The 24,454-nt window shown below is 39.9% G+C and overlaps 2 protein-coding genes across 2 annotated transcripts; one reads left to right on the forward strand and one right to left on the reverse strand.

Moving 5' to 3' along the window:
- Positions 1 to 352: 352 nt before the first annotated feature.
- LOC308373583 (gamma-crystallin M2-like) lies at positions 353 to 1,715 on the reverse strand (the record flags this gene model as incomplete). The annotated part of the gene is made up of 3 exons (XM_080849154.1): positions 353 to 637; positions 1,000 to 1,242; positions 1,707 to 1,715. The coding sequence occupies 3 exons, from the start codon at positions 1,713 to 1,715 to the stop codon at positions 353 to 355; spliced, it is 537 nt and encodes a 178-aa protein (XP_080705280.1).
- A 920-nt stretch (positions 1,716 to 2,635) lies between these two features.
- Positions 2,636 to 19,778, forward strand: pik3ap1 (phosphoinositide-3-kinase adaptor protein 1; the record flags this gene model as incomplete). The annotated part of the gene is made up of 17 exons (XM_080848762.1): positions 2,636 to 2,655; positions 3,796 to 4,220; positions 5,977 to 6,194; positions 7,087 to 7,228; positions 7,440 to 7,582; positions 7,834 to 7,966; positions 8,138 to 8,334; positions 8,509 to 8,671; positions 9,267 to 9,338; positions 9,659 to 9,907; positions 10,471 to 10,533; positions 10,989 to 11,188; positions 11,484 to 11,553; positions 11,754 to 11,921; positions 12,494 to 12,564; positions 12,823 to 12,923; positions 19,484 to 19,778. The coding sequence occupies 17 exons, from the start codon at positions 2,636 to 2,638 to the stop codon at positions 19,590 to 19,592; spliced, it is 2,544 nt and encodes an 847-aa protein (XP_080704888.1). The 3' UTR covers positions 19,593 to 19,778.
- Positions 19,779 to 24,454: the final 4,676 nt, after the last annotated feature.

The following is a 24,454-nucleotide window of genomic DNA, read 5'->3' on the forward strand; positions in this document are numbered from 1 at the left end:
GATAATCATTTTACCTTCATATATCTTCATTGTGTCAGTGTGTGTTCTCCAGAACAGTAGTTATATTGTCTCTTTCACTGTAGATATGATCAGTTTGAAGTACTTACTAACACAATCCTTTCTGCTGACATCAACAGTTTAACATAGAGCTGTAAAAGGCCTTATCAGGCACTTATAGCGCATCAGTCGAATAAGCATACATTTACAGTTAAGCATACACGAACCGCCCTGTTAGTCGCGTTGTTCCTGCATCTCTTACTGAGACATTGACACTGCTGGCAAAACATGTATCCTTTAACCTCTACATCAGTATACGTCAGCCCAGCGTGGTTGGCACCAGCTTAGATAACCTTTACTGGGTCTGTTTGAGCTCTGTGACGCGGCGTACGGAGCCCACGCTGGTAGTGATGCTGCCCCAGTCGATGTGGCGGCTGTAGGTGCCGGGCCGCAGGATGTACTGGCGGCCCCGGTATTGGGTGTGCTCGTGGAGGATCCAGTAGCCCTCCACCACATTGCAGGAAGAGATGCTGCGCATCTGGAAGGAGTCCTGCAGGTTGGGGCAGTCCTCGCTCAGGTCCATCATCTTGCCCGCAAAGTCGGACCTCTCGAAGATCTTCAGGCGAAACGCTCCATTGTACTGTTGAGTGATGCATGTTATGTGGAGATTTGACAGCCGTCTCATGTGTTATCAGATGCTACATGCCCTGTGATTTTCCCATTTAATATAAAAAGATTGTCACACTTAATATTAAATGTAATTATTATAGTGCATTTATATACATGTTATGACATATAACTAATCCTACCCTAAAATACTTCTGGTAACAACATATTAATGCTAACCTCTTATCAACTAATCAAGTATTATTGACTTAATGCTTAAGGACATTTCATATACAGTGTGGCTCAAACGTTATATAACATACATTTGCAAAACAATCATTTTTATGCGTTCTTGATGTTTCCAACTCATGTTTTGATGTGTGATGTGTTTCTTACAGAGGGGATGATGCGGCAGGAGCGGATGCAGTTGTTGAAGCCAGCCCAGCGGTGGTAGTTTGGGTACTTGCCCTGGGCCAGCATGTACTGGTAGCCAGTGTAGTTGGGCTTCTCGTAGGCCACCCAGCAACCGCTGTCCACACGGATGGAGTTACAACGGGAGAAGTGAGTGTGTGTGTCGGCGCAGTCGTTGGAGCACTCATAGTGGCGGCCTTCGAAGTTCCTGCCCTCGTAGAAGATTATCTGAACCAGAGGCAACTGTGTTACCGGAGGACACGTGAAGCAGTTCTTACGGTAAACAACACTGTCCAACTAGGGTTTGTGGGAGCAATGCCCACGTCAACCCTCTGTATCTCAAAGTGTGCTGGTTAAGAAATGAGTGTCTCCAGTAAGCCAGTGAAATAACAATGTGCCAACTCACTCATTAAGCATAAGATTTAAACTGTGTTTCTGGTTATTGCTCAGCGTTTTCAGAAATCTTTGGTCACTGCATGGTGAATGTGATACTATCTTGAAATTTTTTCCCCCGGAAACAGGTCTATCTGACTGTCACTGTCTGAATAGATACAGAAACAAAACAAAAAAAAATGGTTGTGTATCTTCTTCCACACAGGCACAGATAGAATTACACTCAATCTATTGAGACACATTGCTTATATAATAAACACAAGGCAAGGCACTGACACGGGGTGACACAGTCCTCTTACCTTGCCCATTGCGATAGCAGAAACAGGTTAGGGCCATCCCATGCATGCTGGAGCCTTTTACGTGCAGGACAGACAGGCAGGAGCATTGTCATTGAAATGGAAAAGGTGCTCGTGTCAGCACAAACAGCGCTGTGGGGTCCACCACTCTGAACATGACAACCCCTCTGCAGTCTTTACATCTGAGGGCATTGTCATTCAAATAGGCTTTAGCTCATTGCTGCCGGGGGGCACAATACAGTTGCTAACTCTGTAATTGTCACTGCGGTTGGCAAGTAAAATATGAACAACTAACTGATGACTAGGTTACAAAAACAGTGTGTTGCCTCTGGACATACTAAAACACATTTAGTTTGTCCATGTACTACATGCAGAATATGTACGTTACTGTGGTGTATATTTGTTTACATTATGAATGTTTTTTTGGGGTGGCTTGATCTTTTCACCTTTCAAACCCTATTATAAAAGAAGTCAATGGAAAGAAAATATAAAGCCTTTTCTTCAAAATGTAAACACTTCTTCTCCCCTTTCAAAGGCCCATTTTACAGGACCTTTTTTCCCCGTGTGTGAGTAACGACTATAGACACAGTTTAAAAAAGTTTAGTATGTTATAATATTGTGCGTGCGCTCTTCTTGTCGTTCGACATTACTGTCTTGATCATAGGTCTCTGGTGTCACTCAGATCTACTCTGTTAGGCCTGTTTTTTCGCAGTGCAGAGGCGTTTCTTTTAAGGAAGTGACGCTCGCCACACTCAATATGAGGAAATGAACTGCTGCTTTTAACACTCTTGAACTGTGGAATAGAGGTGGGGGAACAGCCCTCAGTTAAAGTAAAAGATGCACACTGCAACAAGTGCTCTGAAAAACGGCTTTGCCTCAGTAGAGCCCTGGTTTTGATGCGGTTGCACAGGCTGCGCACATTTTAACATCAGATGCCAGGCCCTTTAACTGAGTGAGTATGTTCTAATGAGATGTGTGCTCAGGCTGATAAGTGGATTTTGTATTTAGTGTATTTGAGCATTTTTGAATTGTTTCCCTCTCCAATATAGGGATGCTATAACTCATTAGACTTATCATGAAGTATTGAAGGCAGCCTTCTAGTCTGAAATGATATGCGCTTCATAACAAATATGTTGAAACAGCTATGGTCTGAAGGAGGAAGTTAACCATCACTCTTCCTGTTCTCTCTGTCATGCTAGCATTTTTTTAATCCAATTACATTTTTGTCACACTTGGATGGACTATCTACAGATGCTCAGATTACAAACAAACTATCTGTTGAAACTCTGTTAACTAGAATTTATGGTTAAGATTAGAGTTAGGGGTTGGATTTCGTTAGAAAGACTGAAATTGGAGTTCAACAAACCATTTATAAAGTCTCTGTTGGCGGACTATTTGAATTAAGTGTTACCTACATTTTTAATAATTAGTTCTAGTGAAACTTACTACTGGAAAATCTTTTTGCACTTAACTGTCTCTTACTGTATGACGTTTATATTATTGAGACCAAAGACCGACATCTCACACACATATTAAATAATTACTTGCTGTACTTAACTACAATGCAAATTGTTAATGTTAAACTCTAGAGTAGATTATGTGCAATGACCTTGTGCTCTGTCGACTGAAACCAAGGTCTTTTAGTAAATCTGTAGATGGTTGTTTGCTGTTGAACACCAGATCAGTCCAAACAACTGTCCCATTCATCACGCTTGCACAGTTTTCTCTGTAATTCAAGGGGCATTTCAGTTCGCTATGGAATGTAAGATGTGGTAATTTCAGAGTGATTACAATGCTTTGGCTCTATATCTTTAAATTGAACATAAGATTATATTTTTTAAAGAACTCACCGCACTTATTTACACTAACTTGGGCAAATGAAAGCCTTTACGCTTGGAAATACCTTCCTTCTGCATTCTATATCTGTGCAAAAAATGTAAAAATACGAATATTTGAATATGTGTCATATATGTGGACTTTGGACAGAGGGTTCAAATGATTGAGACGGATGGTAATTTGATAAGCATATATGGTCTGAACGCATTCTATTCTATTCATCTATTGGTTTGTTTGTTTGTTTATTTGATTGTAGTATTATCTCATCTTGCAAAATGAGTCAGGTGGCTATCCTACACACCAGTGAAGCTGCAGAATGGGCTAGTTATCTGCAAACCATATTTCAAGCATCGCACAACATTCCCAAGAACTCTGTGGTCTTGCACCTAGTGGACAGTGAGGCTCCTCAGGAGGACTTAGACCTGAGAGCTCTCTCGGACAGCAAGTGCATTTTACTCTTACTGTCTGCTGTCTTCCTGGACCTTCTGAGTGAGCCAGGGGTTAATGAAATGTTCCAGAAACTTCTGTGTCCTCCACACACAGTGGTGGTGTTTTTGTGTGCGGTCTCTGAGGATGATGTCGGCTCAGATAACTTTGAGCACTGGGACAGCTGGAAGAAGCTCCATGCTGAAGATGAGCCCAGCTTTTATGTCTCTACAGTGATGGAGTCTATTGCCAATGGTAAGTCTACTTCCCGAAATAGTATTCTTGAGGTTTTTGTGGTCAAAATAGTACATTTGGAAGCACCACATAGCACCACACAGTACTATAACTGTATGGAAATTTGATGGTTTACACTAGACGGTTTGGTTGAGAGATATACCATTTTATGTAATAAAATGCTTCACAGATTGAAATCAAGACAAATGTCCAGGTTTCCTCAAAAAGAACAAATCAATGACTGTCAGACTACTGTGTTTTTTTTTCAGACCTATTTTATGCGACAAAATTCCCCTTTGTGGAGGACACAGTGACATTCTCATTGACTGTCACAAGGGAATGTTGGAATGTTGTTTTTCCACATTATAGGGTTTTTCTTCCTTCTCGATCATGTATAATAAGTAATTTGTTCCTTAAATGTTAGGTTTTAAATTTGTCTATTGATTTATGGAACACTCTGTAATGTGCAAATACCTTCTGCAAAGTTTGTGGATATTAATCTAATTGGTCTTGAAGTTATAAATACCTGGTGGAAGTAAATTCCCCTTTGTGGAGGACACAGTGACATTCTCATTGACTGTCACAAGGGAATGTTGGAATGTTGTTTTTCCACATTATAGGGTTTCCTTCCTTATTGATCGTGTATAATAAGTATTTTGTTCCTTAAATGTTAGGTTTTGAATTTGTCTATTGATTTATGGTTCACTCTGTAATGAGCGAATACCATCTGCAAAGTTTGTGGATATTAATCTAATTGGTCTTGAAGTTATAAATACCTGGTGGAAGTAAATTCCCCTTTGTGGAGGACACAGTGACATTCTCATTGACTGTCACAAGGGAATGTTGGAATGTTGTTTTTCCACATTATAGGGTTTCCTTCCTTATTGATCGTGTATAATAAGTATTTTGTTCCTTAAATGTTAGGTTTTGAATTTGTCTATTGATTTATGGTTCACTCTGTAATGAGCGAATACCATCTGCAAAGTTTGTGGATATTAATCTAATTGGTCTTGAAGTTATAAATACCTGGTTGAACTAAAAGGTTGATGAATATAGTTACTGATGGCATGACAAAGTGTTTTAGTGTTCTGGTAAACAGTACATTTTGAGAGCAGTGTTGGTGCTACAATGATTATAAGCATTTTTCAGTGGTCCAGCAGTTTCATGTACTCATATTTATTGTATGGAGATTTTGAAAAGAACATCGAATTTTTCTTTCAAATCGAGATCCATTACCTTGCAGTAGAGCGGTCTTTCTGTGTAATCAACGTATGTTAGAGAAGTCACTCACAAAGGGTATATTTATACTTATACGAATCTGCCCTGAGCTCTGCCATGCTCTGTCTCCCATTGTGACTTGTGCATGGGCCTCCACTGCGTTGAATTCTTTACCTGGAACAGAAAACAAAAATGGAAGCAGCTTTTGTGTTGGGTAGCAGTTCATGGATGCGTGAAGCATGTTACTCTTGTTGCTGTTTGCCAAAAGATGATAATCAACTGAGGCGATACTTGCAGAAAACAAACTGCATAGTACATTACATTTGGGAGCTCATATGATAGTATTAGAACAACAACAAAAACTGTATAAAAAATAAAACTTTTCCAACATCGAAGAATTTAGGTGTTTGTACTTTGGCCTGTAAGAATGCTAAATATTTTCAGTTTCAGTTGGTTGAGAATACTCAAAGAGGAAGCTGATCCATTCAAGCTTGTCTGTCTGCCGATAAATGCCATTGTCATATGAAAAGTTGATGTTGTGAATGTCTTTCTCATTCAGCTTCTAAAGATATTAGGCCAACTCAGGAAGAGTACTGGCCTGAGCCCCCACCGCTCAACGAAGAGTTTCCTCCCCCATGCACAGAGCACGCAGACCCTTTGCCTGAACCCCCCATATATGAAGATGATATCGTTCTCTCACCACTTGACAAGAGCAAAGATACTTGCTTCATCCCCCAGGCCTGTGTCACAGTGCAGCCAGAAAGAATCCAGTGTGGGGTATGTATTTTGACCATGGATGAGATACAGATCATGAAATATATAATCAAAGTCACATTATGCTGTTTTCCAGTGTTTAAGGTATGATTTTGAAGGGAAACACAGATTTCATCCTCAAATATATTTTTAGGTTATATGGCTATGTTAGGTTATATGGCTATGTAGAGAGCTAAAAAAAACAACTGTCATTCTCAGCTGTACTGCCCAGTGTTGACAAATGTATCACTGAAGTGCGAGTTGTGCTGTTGCTGGTATTTGCAAGGCAGGTCTGAAGGCCCTTTAGCGAGTAAGTTGGATACTTTTCAGCATAGTTCTTTAATACCTTGAACCCAACCAAGGAAAGATGATGGAAATCAAGTTGTGTATATTGCTGCAACTGGCAAGTTAATGAATGCACACACACACACACACACACACACACACACACACACACACACACACACACACACACACACACACACACACACACACACTCACACACACACACACACACACACACACACACATTTGCATAAAGCATATACAGTATTTAGTTACTTTACTGTAAAGCTTAGACATGATAGAGTTGTTTGCACTGACCAGAGCACCTGCAAACACACCACACGATGCCGTGTGCAGTGTGCTTCAACAAGGCTGTAAAACTACAAATAACTTGCACACAATGAGCTGGAATTAGATACGCAGACCGAGAATAAGACAACACAATACCACATAAGCTGCTCTTTCACAATGTATTTCTTTTGTTCTATGTTTCATCTGTGACAGATTTGATCTGTAACAGACATAGAGTATTGTCTGCAAATAGAAGAATAAAGTATCACTAGATGGGGAATGATCAATGAATGTTTGTAGATACAGCTTTTTACATGTGTATTGTTCTGTATTTTGTAAGGAAAATGTAACTGTTTACATCATCATGCTGAATAAGCTGGGCGATCAGGAAAATGTTGAGATGGAATTTTCGGGAAAAGACACCAGCAAGCGCGTTCCAGGAAAGTTTGTGAATGAGTATACCATCATTGGTCTGTCACCCGGTAAGTGCAACGTAGAAACCCTGATTCATAACAGAAAAGAGGGAATTTGAAATATTGACTTTATATGAGGTACAAGATGTAGATTTTGTCTGAGCCCTTTAGTTTGTTTCAAAAAGTATATTGTATTTGAATCGTGGACTTCACCTTTAAAGCTCATTGCTGTCTTTGAAATCTTGCCTCAAGTGATCAGTCTTCTCCATTTCTGTTTCAGATATGCCGGCAGGAGAGGCGACACTCACCCTGTATTGCAACAATTCTGTTATTTGCTCAAAATGCCTGACATATTACACACCAATGGATGAAATAAACAGCCAGCTTGAAAAAGCAACTGATCCTTTACAGTTCATGTGTCAGGTACCGGTTTCTCTGTTTACACTTAACTCATGGCTTCTCATGAATATATATTAATATAAAATAATAAATATTATAATTTGTGAAGTGGAGGGTTAAGAGAAGTAGATATCTCACAGAGAGGGATTCGTACAGGTACTGTCTTTGTACCCTAACATTTTCTGCTGCTCTGTTCAATAGTTGAAATTTAACCTCAGAGGAGAATAAAAATATGTTTTTAGAATAATCCAATAACCCTGTGTTGTTTTTTGTAGGCATTTAATATCACATGCAACACCACAGAATCACTTGATAATTTGCTAACTGAATCTCTCAAGTCCCGATTGCCTGCGAATGGGCTCTGTGTCTTTGGAATTAGTCAACTTGAGCAAGAACCTGTCTCAGTTAGTAAGTATTTTTTATGTTATTTCACTTCTCTGTATTTAAAATATTACAATATATCTTTCTGTGTGTCAACAAATGCAACTAACTGGGAACCCTGATATGTTGTTGAATGTATCATATAAATGTCAATATTCTTTTCAATTAAAAAAACAAACATTTTTTGTGGTTTCACAGGTCAAAGAGAAAGAGAGCTCCCTACGCTGCTTCACTTTGCAGCAAAATACGGTCTCAAGAGACTGATGATAGTCCTTCTGCAGTGTCCAGGTGCCTTGCAGGCATACAGTGTGGCAAACAAGCATGGGCAGTACCCCAATAACCTAGCAGAAAATAATGGCTTCTCTGCCCTCAGACAATTTATGGATGACTATGTTGTGAGTAAACATATTTGTGCAAAAAGGGATGTAAATATATATTGTTCCTGATGAAATATGTTACCTCTGAATGCATTGAACCCTAAATTATTTGTTAATTAAATTGCACACTACTCTTATTTGTATCTTTTGCCAGGGATTTTTAAAATGTAATTGAATTCTTTTTCCCCATAGGAGACGGCAGACACGACTAACACTGACGTACAGGATTCTCCTTCTGAGCCACTGGATGAGAGTGTGTATGAGCGCATGACACCTCAGGAGATGGAGATGGATTCTCTCGAGGGTGACATCTATGAGTCCATGAGAGAACTGGGAGAATGCGCTGAAGACTTATGTGAGTGCCACAGTCAAAAAATAACAAGTTGCGAGCTTTGTGGATGAAGATCTTACATTTGTGAGAATTGATAAATGATGAATGTATTAAGGCTATATGAATGGTCCAGCTAACTTATATGTTATTTCACACTTGCAAAACAAGTGGCCCCACTTTATATTACAGAAGCATTATGGAGTTTTTTGTCTAGAACTAGCATGCTAACTAGTGTGCAAACAGTCATTAGACTTGCCTGCACACACCAACAACATCACTGCTGCCACTTAGCTTTCTATCTGATGTATTTTGGGGTAAGGTTATAGATTTGGCAATGCTTTTATCCCAGACTACTTACAAAACATAATTAAAAATTGTTTACTTTAGCAGTATTTAAATGCAAAACAATTAAATGCACGGAAGAATATAACGATGGCAGAATATAATACAAATAAGAACATATATATATTCATGAAGATAAGGTAACTGCATACTTAATAAGGAGACATGATATTGTGTGTGGCCCAACATTTTTTTTATCCATTCAAGTTTAAGTTTAATCACTGTCTGCCTTATTAAAAGTTTTTTTTTTCCATTTAAATAATTTCCTTTTTTTAAGATGAAGATATGGAGACTGCATCAAAAGAATCACAGAACCAAGAAGATACTTTGCTGAGAAAGTTTTTCCAAGGTAAAATGTACTGGGGAAAAAAAAGTATCATCGCAGATCTGCATGGGACAGCTAGTTGTTTTTTCACTTGTATAGCCTAGAAGAAAAACACATTTCAGAGATGTCACAGTGGGAGTCCGCAGGACTACAGTGGCTTAATCTGTCTCAACATCAAACACAATAACGGTTCTCAAAACATTGCTCTAGGTCACAGCCATGGAGTCACAGGGCCGAGAACCTGGCTTCTCAGTGGATCAGATAGTCAAATATTTCATAATATTTAAAATGAACTCCTCCATCCCACATCAAATCTGACATGAAATCAATCTCTTTGAAAAAAGTGCGAGCAGGGCAGCCTTTGGGCCTGAACTGCATGACTGATGGCCATCATCCAAAAGAGGGGGAAGGGGAAACTGACTTATATGAAGAGGAAGAGGAAGAGGACCCCTACAATACCTGCTTTAACGAACAGATCTATGACACGGTGGAGGATCTGACTCTTCCAGAGATCATCAACCGCCCCCCTGCCCCTATCCCCCGGCCCATGGGGACGCTGGAGATGCAGGAGAATAAAACGTACATCTCACGCGGTACGAACTAGTCCCTTAAACTGACAGAAACAGAATCGGTAAAAAGCTTATTCAACAGTTGCATTTATGAATTGAAGAAGAAAAGGCTAAAGACATAAATTAAAGCAACAAGGTGTAATAATGGATGCTAAAGGCTTCAATTCTGACATTTAGTTTTTCGTCTGCTTTTCACAAAATGCATTTGATCAGGTTCTCATTATATCTCATGAACACGTTTGTATCATGTGTGCTGTTTTAGCCGAGTTATATTTTTGAACATGGTATATAGTATGACTGAACTGATCCTGAAATGTTTAAAGTGACACCTGTTGCAGTTATTCAAAACTTGTCAACACTCTGCCAAGCACACAGGATGTGTTTATTTACACAGAATGTTGTTCATTTTTTTGACCATGAATATGTGAAAAGGAACTGTACATATTGGTGAAAAATGTTACGACTCAAGAGTGTTTTTTCTATTTTGCTTTGACATTTGGGAGTGAAAGCACACATGCTTTTACAGTCCCAGCACCAACTAAATCAAATTGCTGTGACTGATATGCCTTTGGTCTGCCTTCTTGCAGTGTTTTCTGAGAAAGAGTCAACCTACTCCCAATGCAATCGCAGAGAGAGTGTGCCCCCTCAAGGTTTGCCATTACATTATTTAGTCCAGTTTGGTACTCAAGACTTCTGTTATCCACAGTGTGACACGATACGCAGAGATTTTTAAAGGTTACATGATGATGGAGTTTTTTTCTGCTTTTATAACACATCCATTTCACCTACTTACCAAATATACTGTACATCCCATAGACTAAGGGTCATAGAGGAAATCTTATTTCCCCCCTCATCTACTTTCCAAAAGGGAAACTAGTCTTTAATAAGATCATTGAACTGTGTTTACGCCTTCCCTGCTTTTTAAGTCATTGATGCAGCCTGTCCCCCTGTCCATCTTACTACCTTACCTTTTTCTATTTCTTATGTAAAACAGTATTTATTGTTTCACTAGGTCTCTATTGCTCGTAGCTTGATTGTTCTCTCCCTTGTAAGTCGCTTTGGATAAAAGCGTCTGCTAAAGGACTAAATGTAATTTAAATGTTAGCAGTGCAGCCTCAGAGGGAGAGACTGCTAAGCAGCGCCCACGATCCCTATGCCGGGATGAAGACTCCAGGTCAGAGACAGCTCATAGCTCTGCAGGAGAGGGTGAAGGTGGGGTCACTGACTGTGGATGAGGCCGTGCAAGAGTTCAAGGCCTGGAAGTTTGAGCAGGACAAACGATCATGCTCCATCCGGTACCAACAGGTGATATACAGTGGTGGTTGCTTATTGGAGGAAGTGTTTTGCAATGGAAAACTGGCATTGTGGTCTAAACTCCATTTTCTATTTGATGTATTTATAGTTTATGATCTAAGATATTGCTATAGGCATATTCTGAAAAGATTTCTACAGTTTTGATACCTGTTTTTCTATGAAGAAATAAAGAACATTTTAACATGTCCAGAATCGTGCTACTAGTTTCAACTGCATCTAGAGGCTGCTTGATCATGATGCTGTAGTTTAGATGAATTATAATATTTTTTGTACTCCTCTGGTGTAGGACAATCTTCAGAAGTTGCGTGACAGCATCACTCGTCGGCATAAAGAAAAAGGGAGGTCATCATTGGAAGGTGCGGAAAAATGTATCTTTCTTTTTTTGTATTCTTTATTTCGAAAAGGAAAATATATACATATGATTTGCTGAGTTTAATATTTAAATTTAATATTTCAAAACGCAAAAATTGGTTCCTGACAGTAGAGTGATGCGTGATGTTCTTAACACCATCCATCATCTCCATCTTCATGTCTTCTTTGTTTTGTGTTGGGTCAGATCTAGAGATCACGTCGCCAATGCAGAGGGACCTGCAGTGGAGCAGGGACATGAGTGTAGAGTGTGCCATCTATGACCCCAGTCCACGGACCCCTGCCCCCCCCCCGCCAGTGACCCACACCATGCAGAGGGGCACCTGGCAGACTGGGAGCACCTCCAGCAACTCCAGTGAGCTTTATCATATGGTTGCTTCTTGGATGTTAAATGTTTTCTAACGGGAAATGCCATTGTAGACCAAACTCCACTTTATGGTTCGAGTACTTCAAGTTGTACAGCAGGGATGGGCAAAGATTTAGCTGAAAAACACAACATCCATGATTTCCAGTGAACAAAAAAACACACCACTTTGTAGCTAAATTCCAATCTGGTTGATTTAACAAAGGGAACTATTTTGTTCCTGTTCGAGCAGTGGGTTGACATCTATCATGTGACTGACCGGTATGCGGTGTGGAATGAGATGCCAGTAGGGTTACAGGTTAACAAAATGACACCCTTATAATACCCGAGTCCTGAATGGCTTTGGCTTGGGTTGTGCGTAGGTCTGTCAGTCTAGACTAGAGAGTAGTTCTACTTCGAGCTGTAACAGATCATTTGGGGGTTTTCAATTTAATAATGGTGGAAATAATGGATTTTGGATGCAACCTAATGACGAAGAATGATCTTGAGGATATGTTTACCAGACAGACACCTACAGCCTACTGGAATTGTGTGTTTGTGATTGTGTTCGCTGTGACCCACAGGTAGCGAAAGCAACAGGCTGAGCACTCTGAGCAACATCAGCTTCAGCAGTGGAACTGAAGGGGAATTTGAGGTGAAACCAAAATGTTCCTCTTTCAAATCTCATGTGCCTGTGCAGTTCTGCTTCAGCTGATCGTCACAGCTTGCAAATCTGAATGCAAAGTGAGGCTGTTGAACCATTCATGTATCTAGGCCTCTGTCTTTCATGTCTTACACTACAGTGTCCTTTATGGGTTATTCCCTTCAACATTAGGGGGAACAAATTATTATGTAACAATGTACACGGTCCCTTTTCAAATAAACGCATAAACTTATTGTATCTGTCTTCTAGGATGTTCCAGATCTAGGCCCCCTCCCTCCACTACCCTCCCGATATGGTGACGACCCCCCCCTGCTTCCACCGCCTAGACTCCCCCGTCGCATTCCGGAAAGGTGAGCACCCTCCTCCACCCCCCACTGCTTTGAAAGTGAGGACTTGGATGTGAAACTAAACTAGAGACAGGATGGCTCCAGTAAACTGTACAAACAACCCACAACTCACCACACACAGGAACTGCTGCTTGAAGCACCTGAGAACAAGTGTGGAGACTAGCAGGATGAAGCATTTTATTTTCATGTATAGACAGTCTCAAGAGTCTAATGTTATCGCTTAGGAAGCCATTGTGAAAAAAAAACATGCATGGCTTTCAAATTCTGATCAGCTCATCACCATTTCAACTGCAGCATACAAATGATTACTACTTCCCTATGATGCCTTTTTGTTATCTGTACTTGACCGAGCATTGCAATGTTTCACACCTGATGTGTTAAGTTAATTTCATTCACTTTTAAGTAGAAATTAAGGTTGTGTTACGGGAGAGTAGGGAGGCGTACACCCACGACTTGCAGTTCAGTTAAACCAGTGTCCTAAATGGGTTATTCCCTTCAACATTAGGGGAGAAAATCGATTACACAAATTTAAGGAACATGCATTGCAAGGTTCTCTTTGGACAGGCATCCCGACAGACATTGATAAACACAACAACAACACACACACACACACACACACACACACACACACACACACACACACACATGTCTGTACTTTATATTTTCAAGCAAGCTGCAACTACAGCTCTGAGGGATATTAATAGTGCATCCCTTAGCTGTGTGAAACTTCATGGTTGGGTGAGGCTGGTTGATTGAGATCTAAGATCACACTTGGCAAGATGTGACTTGAACTAGATCACAAAAAACCCAAGCCACAAGCTCTGTTTTGAACACAGCGAAAAAGCAAGCAACACAAAACATGTAAGCTTAGAATATACACAGCTGTTGCATGTGAAATATGTCTGTGAGAAAAGGTCAGTCTCTAAAAGTGAAAAACAAAAGCTGCCTCGCATCTTCAAAAAAATTAAGATATATACTCTGATATATACTCTGACTGGCTGTATTATATCTACACCATTTTACCGTCCCTTACAGAGACTCATCATCGTGTGACAGGAAAGGGGTACCGCACTGACTTCAAACCATTTATAGAACTGCATACGCTGATGTCTGGAAACCTAACGAAATTAGGTGTGAAAAATGAAACCACAAAGTAGGGAGATTTTTAACACCTCAAGCACCTTCAGAGGAGAAATGATGTTCTGGAGGTCTTTGGGCATGTCGTTCTGTAGAGTCTTTGGGCGTGTGGCTCTAGAGGGTCTTTGGGCATGTGGTTCTAATTTCTAGTCTTTGGGCATGTGGTTCTAGAGTCTTTGGGCATGTGGTTCTAGAGGGTCTTTGGGCATGTGGTTCGAGTTTCTAGTCTTTGGGCATGTGGTTCTAGTTTCTAGTCTTTGGGCATGTGGTTCTAGTTTCTAGTCTTTGGGCATGTGGTTCTAGAGGGTCTTTGGGCATGTGGTTCTAGTTTCTAGTCTTTGGGCATGTGGTTCTAGATTCTAGTCTTTGGGCATGTGGTTCTAGAATCTTTGGGCATGTCATTCTAGAGAGTCTTTGGGCATGTGGTTCGAATCTAGAGGGTCTTTGGGCATGTGGTTCTAGTTTCTAGTCTTTGGGCATGTGGTTCTAGTTTCTAGTCTTTGGGCATGTGGTTCTAGAATCTTTGGGCATGTGGCTCTAGAGGGTCTTTGGGCATGTGGTTCGAATCTAGAGGGTCTTTGGGCATGTGGTTCTAGTTTCTAGTCTTTGGGCATGTGGTTCTAGTTTCTAGTCTTTGGGCATGTGGTTCTAGAATATTTGGGCATGTGGTTCTGGAGAGTCTGTGGGCATGTCGATTGAAATAAATAACAGCAACAAATCATGCAGCTCAATGAACAAAACTTTCTTATAAACAGTTGTCTTATAAACAGGAATTATTTCAGGCTGCAACATGAAACACGGAGGCTGGTTCCAAAACAGTACAAAACTAGCGATAGCTAACGAGCAGTAACATTAGTGGCGTAGATCTGACTGAGTACGATCTGTATAAATACTTTTTTGTTGTGCTACGCAGATTTCGTGGGACACATATAAAACTGCCCCATTTCCCACTGTAAACTTCGGCCTGTGTCGCTCACGCTCATTGGTGATTACATAGCAGCAGTATTATGACAGCGAAGAGCAGGAAGCCTTTCACATAGCAAGCACAAACAGAGCTAGCCATCAATTTAGCAGAAAAAAATGAAAGGTAAACGGTCAAAGGTAAAGGTAAAGGTAAAAGTGTGGCTGTGTATCGCACAAAAAAGATTCAAACAACGCAACGTGCAGCAAATGCAACAAAGAAATTGCGTGTAAAGGGGGAAGAAGAGGCAATAGTCAAAGGCAGATCGCAGACTGAAGACTAAACGGAGATGCCAGCAAACAAATCAGAAAATGGTGAAATTTCATGAAATAAATGCAAACAAAAAAATACTGACTCTGAAGGGAAATATGATCATATTTCTGCAAAATAATTATTGAAGTTTGAAGCTGTAGTGTGTGTACAGAGTGTTTTTTTGTATTTATTTATATTTATTTAAGTATACTTAAACTGATTTTAACAGTTAATATATTGTTCATAGTTTAAAGTTAAAAGGTTTGAAGATGTAGTTTGAAGCCAAGTGTTTTGTATTTATTTATATTTATAGTATACCTTAAACAGTTATTATAACACGGGTAGATGAAATCAAGCATTCTGAGAGTGAGTTCCGGGGTGTGCTTTAATCAGCGATAAAGGTACTGTACGACCTGTTTACATTTACCTGAGCGTTCCATATCAGTGCGCACTCAAAATAACAGTATATTCGAAATCGAACCAAGATGGCGGCGTCTTGGGCAGTGTTGGGAGTAACGCGTTACTAAGTAACGCGTTACTGTAATTCCACTACTTTTAGCGGTAACGAGCCGGTAACTAAGTATTCTTTTAAATCAAGTAACGCAGTTACAGTTACTGAAATTTAAATGAGTTCGTTACCCGCGTTACTATGCACAAGGCTGTACATAGTATACACAACTGTGTCTCCCATTTTCCAGGACGGCTAACACACACACATTGCACTTGCATACAATCACGCACGCACACAAGGATATACAACCGCAATTATCTCCCATTCTCCACGGCCGCTAACACATGTAAATTGCTCTTGTATAGAATCGCGCATGCATATGGAAAGAAGGGTAGGACACCGATCGTGGTTTCCAACATTTATTGTTTAACCAGAAAACGCGTGGAATGAATTACCACCTGTTTACGGTGTTCGTGCTTATCTTGCCTGTCGGTGCAACGGGGAAAGAAGCGCCACCGGGACCAGTGGGAACTTATATACAGTTCCTACCTTAATCAGGGTGGGGATTCCCTGTTGTGGCTATGGAGACAAGATAAATGGGTTGGCCAACTGCATTTGAGTACAATGTCGTATTTTACATGCCAGCGAGTAGGATGTATTATAAAGATATTATTCTAATGATATATTTAGCATATTGTGAATACTGTGTGGGTGTTTCAGGGTATTTGGTTAACTGAACCACTAATTGATTATTTTGTATCCCCCTACTTTTTATATGGTGTTAATACTGTAGTTACTGTAAGCCAATCACTTTTACTTCATTGGGCCTAATGGAGTAAAAAAAACACTGTTAAATGACTAAGACAGTTATTTTGTATTAAGTTAATTGTTAAAGGGGACTTTTGTACTACTGCTTGATTTGACTGTTCTGTAGTGTTCATATTCATGACATTAAACGTAGATATAAAAGTAACGTAAAAGTTACTTTCCCTAGTAACTAATTACTTTTGATATACAGTAACTGGTGAAGTAATTCAATTACATTTAAAAGAAGTAACTAGTAACTCTAACTAAGTACTAATTTTCAGTAACTTGCCCAACACTGGTCTTGGGAGCCTGTTAGTGGGAAGTATTTTGTGAATTAAGCTATCTAGAAGACTTTTTATACTTTTTATATGTCTACATTGACTCGGTTAGTTGTTAATGTGCTACACTAATGTTGTAGAGTATTGTAGGTCTTGACTTAAGCTCTCGAATATTATGTTTTAGGTTGTTGCTAACGCTTAAACCAAAAATCCATTGCAACACATAGTAGCTAGCTAGCCTCGCTGCTAATAAGTATAACGAGTCTCTGGGCTTTTTCACTGCCGTTATATGTAAGGTCAGCCATTCTAAATAGGTTCTACACATACGTGAAATACATTCCCTATGTAATGGATTGAGAGCAACGCTCCCATCATTACTCCATAGCAAATTACTTTAGTTGTCATTTCAAGCTTGCTGGAGAAGGCACTTCCAACACCGAGCCACCAGCAGAGAGCAACAGTGGTCATCAGATCATCAGAGACGAAGGGGACATAAAAAACGTTTTCCACGGATGCACAATTAGTGGCGATATCCAAATCATATAAACAAATATTAACAAAGTTGAAAGTGTCCCATTGTCGTTTTTGTTATTTTAATGGCAACTTTTTAAAATGAGCAATGTGAATGAATAAAATGGTGCGAGATCAATGCCGATCTCCTAGCTAGTCATCAACAAACGTTTGGTTCTAGGCTAACAGACTTGATGCCCCCAATGCTGTTTGTCTGTTGCATAGCAACACAAATGGGGACTATTTTCTCTAGGCTACTGAAATGCGATACACAATGTTTGGTGGCTACAACTTTTTTGTGCTGAAAGGCAGCTTACTATTTATAATTTAATATTACTTAATATTTATAATGTCGCTCGCAACCGTGTTATAAAAGCAATAAGGTACTTGAGTCAGTACTGTATCGTCAATAATGTACTTGTTCGAGGGTTTGCCAGCCCTCCGCTGCGCGTCGGGCCTTACAACACCCTCGAACAAGTACATTATTGAAATCGTTGGTGATTACGTTCACACCTACTCTACAGACATCCTCGGATTTAAATAGCTGGTGTCCATGAATCAGGCGGAGATCTTTTCTGACGTTGCTCTTCTGAAGTCCGTAAGAAAACATTTCAGAAGACACCTTAGAAAATGTTCGATTTTTATTTTTTTTTGACAGGGAAGGTTTTCGACAGGGAAGGTCTTCGAGATCGACAGGTCGATTTCAATCGACCACCGTTCTAGAGGGTCTTTGGGCATGTGATTTTAGTTTTTTAGTCTTCGGGCATGTGGTTCTAGAGGGTCTTTGGGCATGTGGGTCTCGAGGGTCTTTTGGCAAGTGGTTCTAGAGCAGTGGTCTCAAACTCAAATTGCCTGGGTGCCGATGAGCATCCTGTCTGGTCATTGGGATCAGATTTTTTTTTTAAACGACAGAAGACATTCTTCCAAAATACCATTTTAGTGATTTTGTTGCCATTTCGTGACTTCCGAAAAAGAAAAAATAGATTTTCACGCAGATAGATCTTTGAAGTTCCAGGTGTTGCTTAGCAACGCATTACTTGCTGACTTCAATTCAGTTTCCATTACGTTTAATGACTGCACTTGTGGAATGATATGAAAGACGTGAATTAGAAGCACAAAACCGTTGCAAATGCGTTGGGGTGGCCCATTTAAATCAATGGACCTTTTTTTTTAAATGATTATTCTGAGGAGCCTGCGGGCCGGATGAAATTGCTTGGGGGGCCAGAATTGGCCTGCGTTTGAGACCCCTATTCTAGAGGGTCTTTGGGCATGTGGTTTTACTGTCTAATCTTCGGGCATGTGGTTCTCAGTTCTGGTCATTGGCTTTCCAAGCTGTGCATTTGTATGTCCTCATTCAGATGGGACATATGCATAAATATATGTACATAAATATGTGTACATAAATGTGCAAATGTCTATACATTTGTTTACCTGTACTTCATAAATGTGATGCACTTGTATATATTCAGAAAGCATTCAGACCATATTTTCACGTTATGATGCAGGCTATTGTTAAAATGGTTTAAATGACTGCTTATGGTCATTGTCCTGTTTGAAGGCGAACCTTTGGCCCAGTCTGAGGTCCTGAGTGCTCCGGAACAGGTTTTTATTTAGGACATCTCTTTCCCTCAACCCAAACCAGTCACCCAGTCTCTTCTGCTTCTGCTAAAAAACACCCCTAGAGCATGATACTGCAACCACCATGCTTCACCGTTTGGGTGGTATTGGGCAGGTGATGAACAGTGTCTGATTTCCTCCAGACACGAATTTCGAATTGAGGCCATACATTTCAATCTTGGTTTCATCAGACCAGTAAATCCTGTTTCTCACAGTCTGAGAGTCCTTTAGATGTGTTTTTGCAAACTCCTGTATTTTTCACTGAGGAGAGGCTTCCATCCGGCCACTCCATAAAGCCCAAAGTGTGTGAATACTTACAGTATGTCCTTGTGTCATTTCAGTTTTTCCTTTCTTAATACACTTGCTAAAATGTGTAAAATCCTGTTTTAGTTTTGTCATTTATGGGGTATTGACTGTGGATTGGCGAGGGGGAAAATTAATTTAAATAATTTACGGTTATCGCTGCAACATAACACAATGTGGGAAACGTGAAGGGGTCTAAATACATTTGTATTTATTTTTGTGTTTTATGTATGCATGTATGTTGCAGGATTCCAGAGCTCCATGAGCGCTACATACAGAGCCCCACACGCACCCTCACCCAACCGCCTCCTCAGAGACCAATTCCACCCCCACCCATACCACGGAGAATACATTGATGACCACCCTCGACACGTAGACACCACAGTACTGAGGGATGGCATTTCTTCCTGATGTAGTTAAGTGGCTGTGGATTTGACTGACATAAGTGGAGGGCTGACTTGGACCTGGTAGTTTGAAATGTGGTTGGTCACTCTGAAAAGCAGATACCTTGTAGATATCATTGATTTCCCTGTGATCATAGCTTTCAACATTTGAAGGGATATACAAGGACTGATTAAGTATAGTTTATATCTCGCTGTGCTGTCTCTTTAGATGGAATATTCAGTAGGCCTTATCCTTTTATGAACTGAAAAGTTTTCAATTACTTGAGAACTCCCCCATTAAGAACATGGGCTCAATTCCCCCATTAAGCACAAGGTCGGTATGCAGTTCTGTGGTAGCATCAGTATCAGCATACAGTAGACTATTACGAACACAAGTGATATAATTATATTATACTATTCACATTTGAATCGTGTTTAAACTTATTAAAACTAATCAAAGTGCGTAAGTCTACCATTTCTTAAACAGTTGTTTTATTTATTTTTCTGAACTTTACGTGTTTGTAAGCCGTGTAAAATGTAGTATTTTTGCATTCCTTTGTGATATTTTATGTGTGTGTGGAAGAATAAAGTGATATTATGATAACATACACTATGGTGATTAAATAATTCATCGCAAGTAAAATTACAGCAGTTTTGTAAATCATGTGTCAAACTTCGTGTAACAAATGTTTAAACTACGTACCCACTATATGCACTTGCGCTTTCAATGCGCTTTAGTGCCTTCACAAGTTTAGCACATGAATCGCATCATTTGCCTTAGCTACAGCGCCATCTTTTGTCGAAAATAAACTGTATTAGTACTTTGTAGTAGACTATACCAGACTTGGAGGACGTGAATGGCGTGACTTAACTTTATGAACTTCACCCACCAACCGATATCTTATCTTCTAGAGTTTAACCTCGTATATGTTTCGCTGGTAAATTCTATGAAATTCTAATATAATAACCATTAGTTGACATTAATTGTGGTAGGCTAAATTTGTGCCACTTACTGTATGGCACGGCATGAGAGAAACTTTGGCCTAAATTCTCCTTTCCGTCTAGTATCCCCACTTCTGTGCTTACTTTAATGTTGCTGTTGAAACGTTTTTTCTTTTTTCTTTTACATAGGCCTGCGGTTGGCTACAGTATAGACACCGCTGACTAAAGCTCATTTACTGTAAGTGTAGGCCTGCCACCAACAGACTAGAAAGTCTATATACGCACACTAATAAGGTGTGTGGGTTTATCTTTCCTGTGCAGCTTCATTGAAACTAGGCCTACCTTTTTTTTTTTTTACCTTACCTTATCTTGAAATAGGCATAACTTAAAATTAATAAATGTCTTATGCAGTCAGTTTGGATGCCTGCTGACGTACATAATGCAATGACATCGAGCAAGGAATATTTCGTACCCACTTTAGACAATCCATTTGGGGACGATGCTAGTGGCGTAGTACATGCACCACGCCTCGTCCGTCCGCCCTATGCCTCCTCTGTAAAGAGCTGTATTCCAATGAAAGAGAACGCAGTCGGGAGCGATTGGTGACAGGCGGGAGGCTACACTGCATGGTCACTGTAACGCTGAGGTAGGTTGTCTGAAGTAGCTGGCAGCGTGTGGAGAAAAACAGAGAACCCTGGATTGCTTTCTGTTAAAGGTAAGCACAGGGTCTATACTTTACCCTTTAATGCTCAGTTTATGTTTTCTTGGGAGTGATTTAATTCGGGACAAACATTTCTGTTACCGTCTTGCACGCTCTGTGAAATGTACTCCAATGCAGTGGCCACTGAAGAAGTGACGGACAATTTTGGTGGTGTTTTGCGGTAGCAGCATGGATCGGAGTACCATGCGTCGGTCAGTAATTTTAAGGGCAGCCAGCACCTCTTAAATTGCTCTGTTTGCTGTACGCGAATGAGTACATTTCGTTTGGCCTGCTGTACTTACATATACAAATATGTTTAAAAAAAAGCGCAAGTGTAGCCCATTCCGCAGAGAGATTTCAAGTCGTGTGCCAAACGACCGCTGCTCATCCTTGCGCCACTGTAACATAACATAGCCTAATAAGGTTACCTATAGCCGAAAGCGACCAGGCAGTAATTGTAATTAAATATGAAATTGAATTTATCCCACGATGATGCTAGTGACTTTATACAACATGCTAGCATCTATAAACCAAGTGTATAGTGGTGGTTGTGGTATGACATGTTACGGTTATTGATGACGGTTGTGTGTGGTTCACATGAAAAGTTGTGGTTTTATTTCTTATTTCACACACAATCCTCGTAATATTATTCAGATCATGCGGCAGACGTAAATGTTGCGGCCACATAGCATACATCGGCAAATGACAGGTTCACAGTTGGTAGTCTGTGAGTAGTATGCGGCTCGTGTTAGACTCTGATATGACTTTTTTCTCTTTACTCCCCCTGAATAAATATTCATGAGTGTTATGAGTTACTGCCATAAAGTAAAGAGCAGATAAGAGCAAATACCGTTTTGGCCTGTTTTGGCTATCTGGTCAACAACAAGGAAAATATAAATACAGCAGAAACTAACAATAAAGATCAATGTGTTTAATAGGATAGTAATCAATATAACCAGATAAGAAAGTATGGTAGTTGGTTGCCTTTGGTAATGTACAAAGACTTGATTTATGTTTAAGGCAAACATATTGTATTTGTTATTTATGTACTGGCCAGGTTTCATGCATGGTTTAATGCAGTAGGTCTTTGGCCATGAATAGTTCTGAGAGGCAGCATGATTAGCTACACTGTAAAAAAAAAATCTGTAAAAAAACAGTAAATTACTGGCAGCTACGGCTGCCAAACAAAAACCGCAAAATTAAAGTAAAACATCCTAATTCAAATAAAGTGCAAAAACCCTATATTTACAGATATTTCCATTTAAGGATTTGCAGAGAAAAACTGTTTTTTTTATAGATTTTTCCTCAATTAATACAATCAAACACCATTAATAAAGTTACATCCCTAACAGTTTAGCAGAGAAAAACTGTTATTGTACAGATTCTACCTAATTTATTACGAGCAAACACCTCGGGTACTAAAAGGGGTACTAAAAGTATAGCAGAGAAACACTGTTATTTTACAATGTTTTCCTCGATATTTAAGATTAAAAACCTTCAATAAAGTGGCAGCCCTAACAGTTCAGCAGAGAAAAACTGTTATTTTACAGATTTTTGTATCTATTATTAATATCGAACACTTTCAATAAGGTGACAGTACTACAAGTTTAGCAAAAAATGCTGTTATTTTACAGATTCTTCCTAATTTATTACGAACAAACACCATTCATTAAGTCAGGCTTCTTTAATTAAGATTAAAAATCTTCAATAAAGTGGCAGCCCTAACAGTTCAGCAGAGAAAAACTGTTATTTTACAGATTTTTTTATTATTAATATCGAACACTTTCAATAAAGTGACAGTACTACAAGTTCAGCAAAAAATACTGTTATTTTACAGATTCTTCCTAATTTATAACGAGCAAACACCATTCATTAAGTCAGGCTTCTTTAATTAAGATTAAACACCTTCAATAAAGTGGCAGCCCTAACAGTTTTGCAGAGAAACACTGGTATTTTACAGATTTTCCCTCATTTATTACAATGAAACACCTTCAATTAAGTGACGGCAATTCACATTTAGCAGAGAAACTGTCATTTTCCAGATTGCTCCTACATTTTTATGATCAAACACATTCAATAAAGTGCTGACACATGCTCAAGATTGTAAAATGATGGTTTTATTTTGGAAGACAATTATTTCAAACATTGACTTGCAGGGTTTGTGATTGAAGAGTTTCAGGTGATGCAGAGTTTATTGATGGAGTACAGACGGGGAACAGGACACAAACAGAGTATACAAATCAACGAAAGGGTTAACAGACAGAGTTCTAACACAAAGATCTAGGAACATGAACTAAAGATCGCACAGAGTCTCACTCTGGCTACTGTGCGCAAGGGCAAAGAACAGAGGTACACGGCTACAGGCCGGACAAGACAGTCACATTACTCCCGGTGCCGTATGCACGGCACTCTGGATAATGCAGTCCTAAAAGTCTGCCGGCACCGAAATGGCTGACTCGGAAGCCAGCAGACAGGGAGCTTGCGGGGCTGGACGCCCACGGACAGAGAGCTTGCTGGGCTGGAAGCCAGCTGACAATGGGGTTGTAGTTGCCGGTGGCCGGAAGGCGGAATCCCAGGGACGTAGAGTGGGCCACAGATTTAGAAGACTTGGGCAAAGGTTTCACCCTTGTAGCGACGAGACCAAACACGGAGTGAGGGGAGTGCAGGTTATATATAGGAGTGAATCAGGTGTGTGTGATCATGTGATTTGGGACCTGAATGCAGTGCAGCTGGGATGGTGAATGATACTGATGACATGCAGCTGAGAGCATGAGTGAGAGTGAAACAGGTGTATGTGCTTGTGTGATTGAAGGGGGCGTGGCCGGAGCGGAGCTCAGCAGGAACATCACAATAGCCTCTACCCACAAAAGTTAAAACATTTGACTTCAGACTCATATTAAACTACATGGAGTGAGTCAGTCCATTGCAAAGTAATTTCCCCCTTGTCTCGTCTTTATTGTTCTGCATTGCTCTGGGCCAGCCAGATCCAAGGTTAGGTCAGGTCAAAAGTATTGGGACACCTGATCATCACACATATATGAGTTTCACGCACATCTCATTCCAAAACTACTCTATAACAGTTGCCTCTCTTATAGGAAGTCTTTCCACAAGATTTTGGAGTGGGTCTGTTGGATTTAGTGCCCATTCAGCATTAGGGAATTTGGACAATGCTCTTGTGTGACTAGACCAGGCT

This window comes from Sprattus sprattus, assembly GCF_963457725.1.
Source record: "Sprattus sprattus genome assembly, chromosome: 12".
Lineage (NCBI taxonomy): Eukaryota > Metazoa > Chordata > Actinopteri > Clupeiformes > Clupeidae > Sprattus > Sprattus sprattus.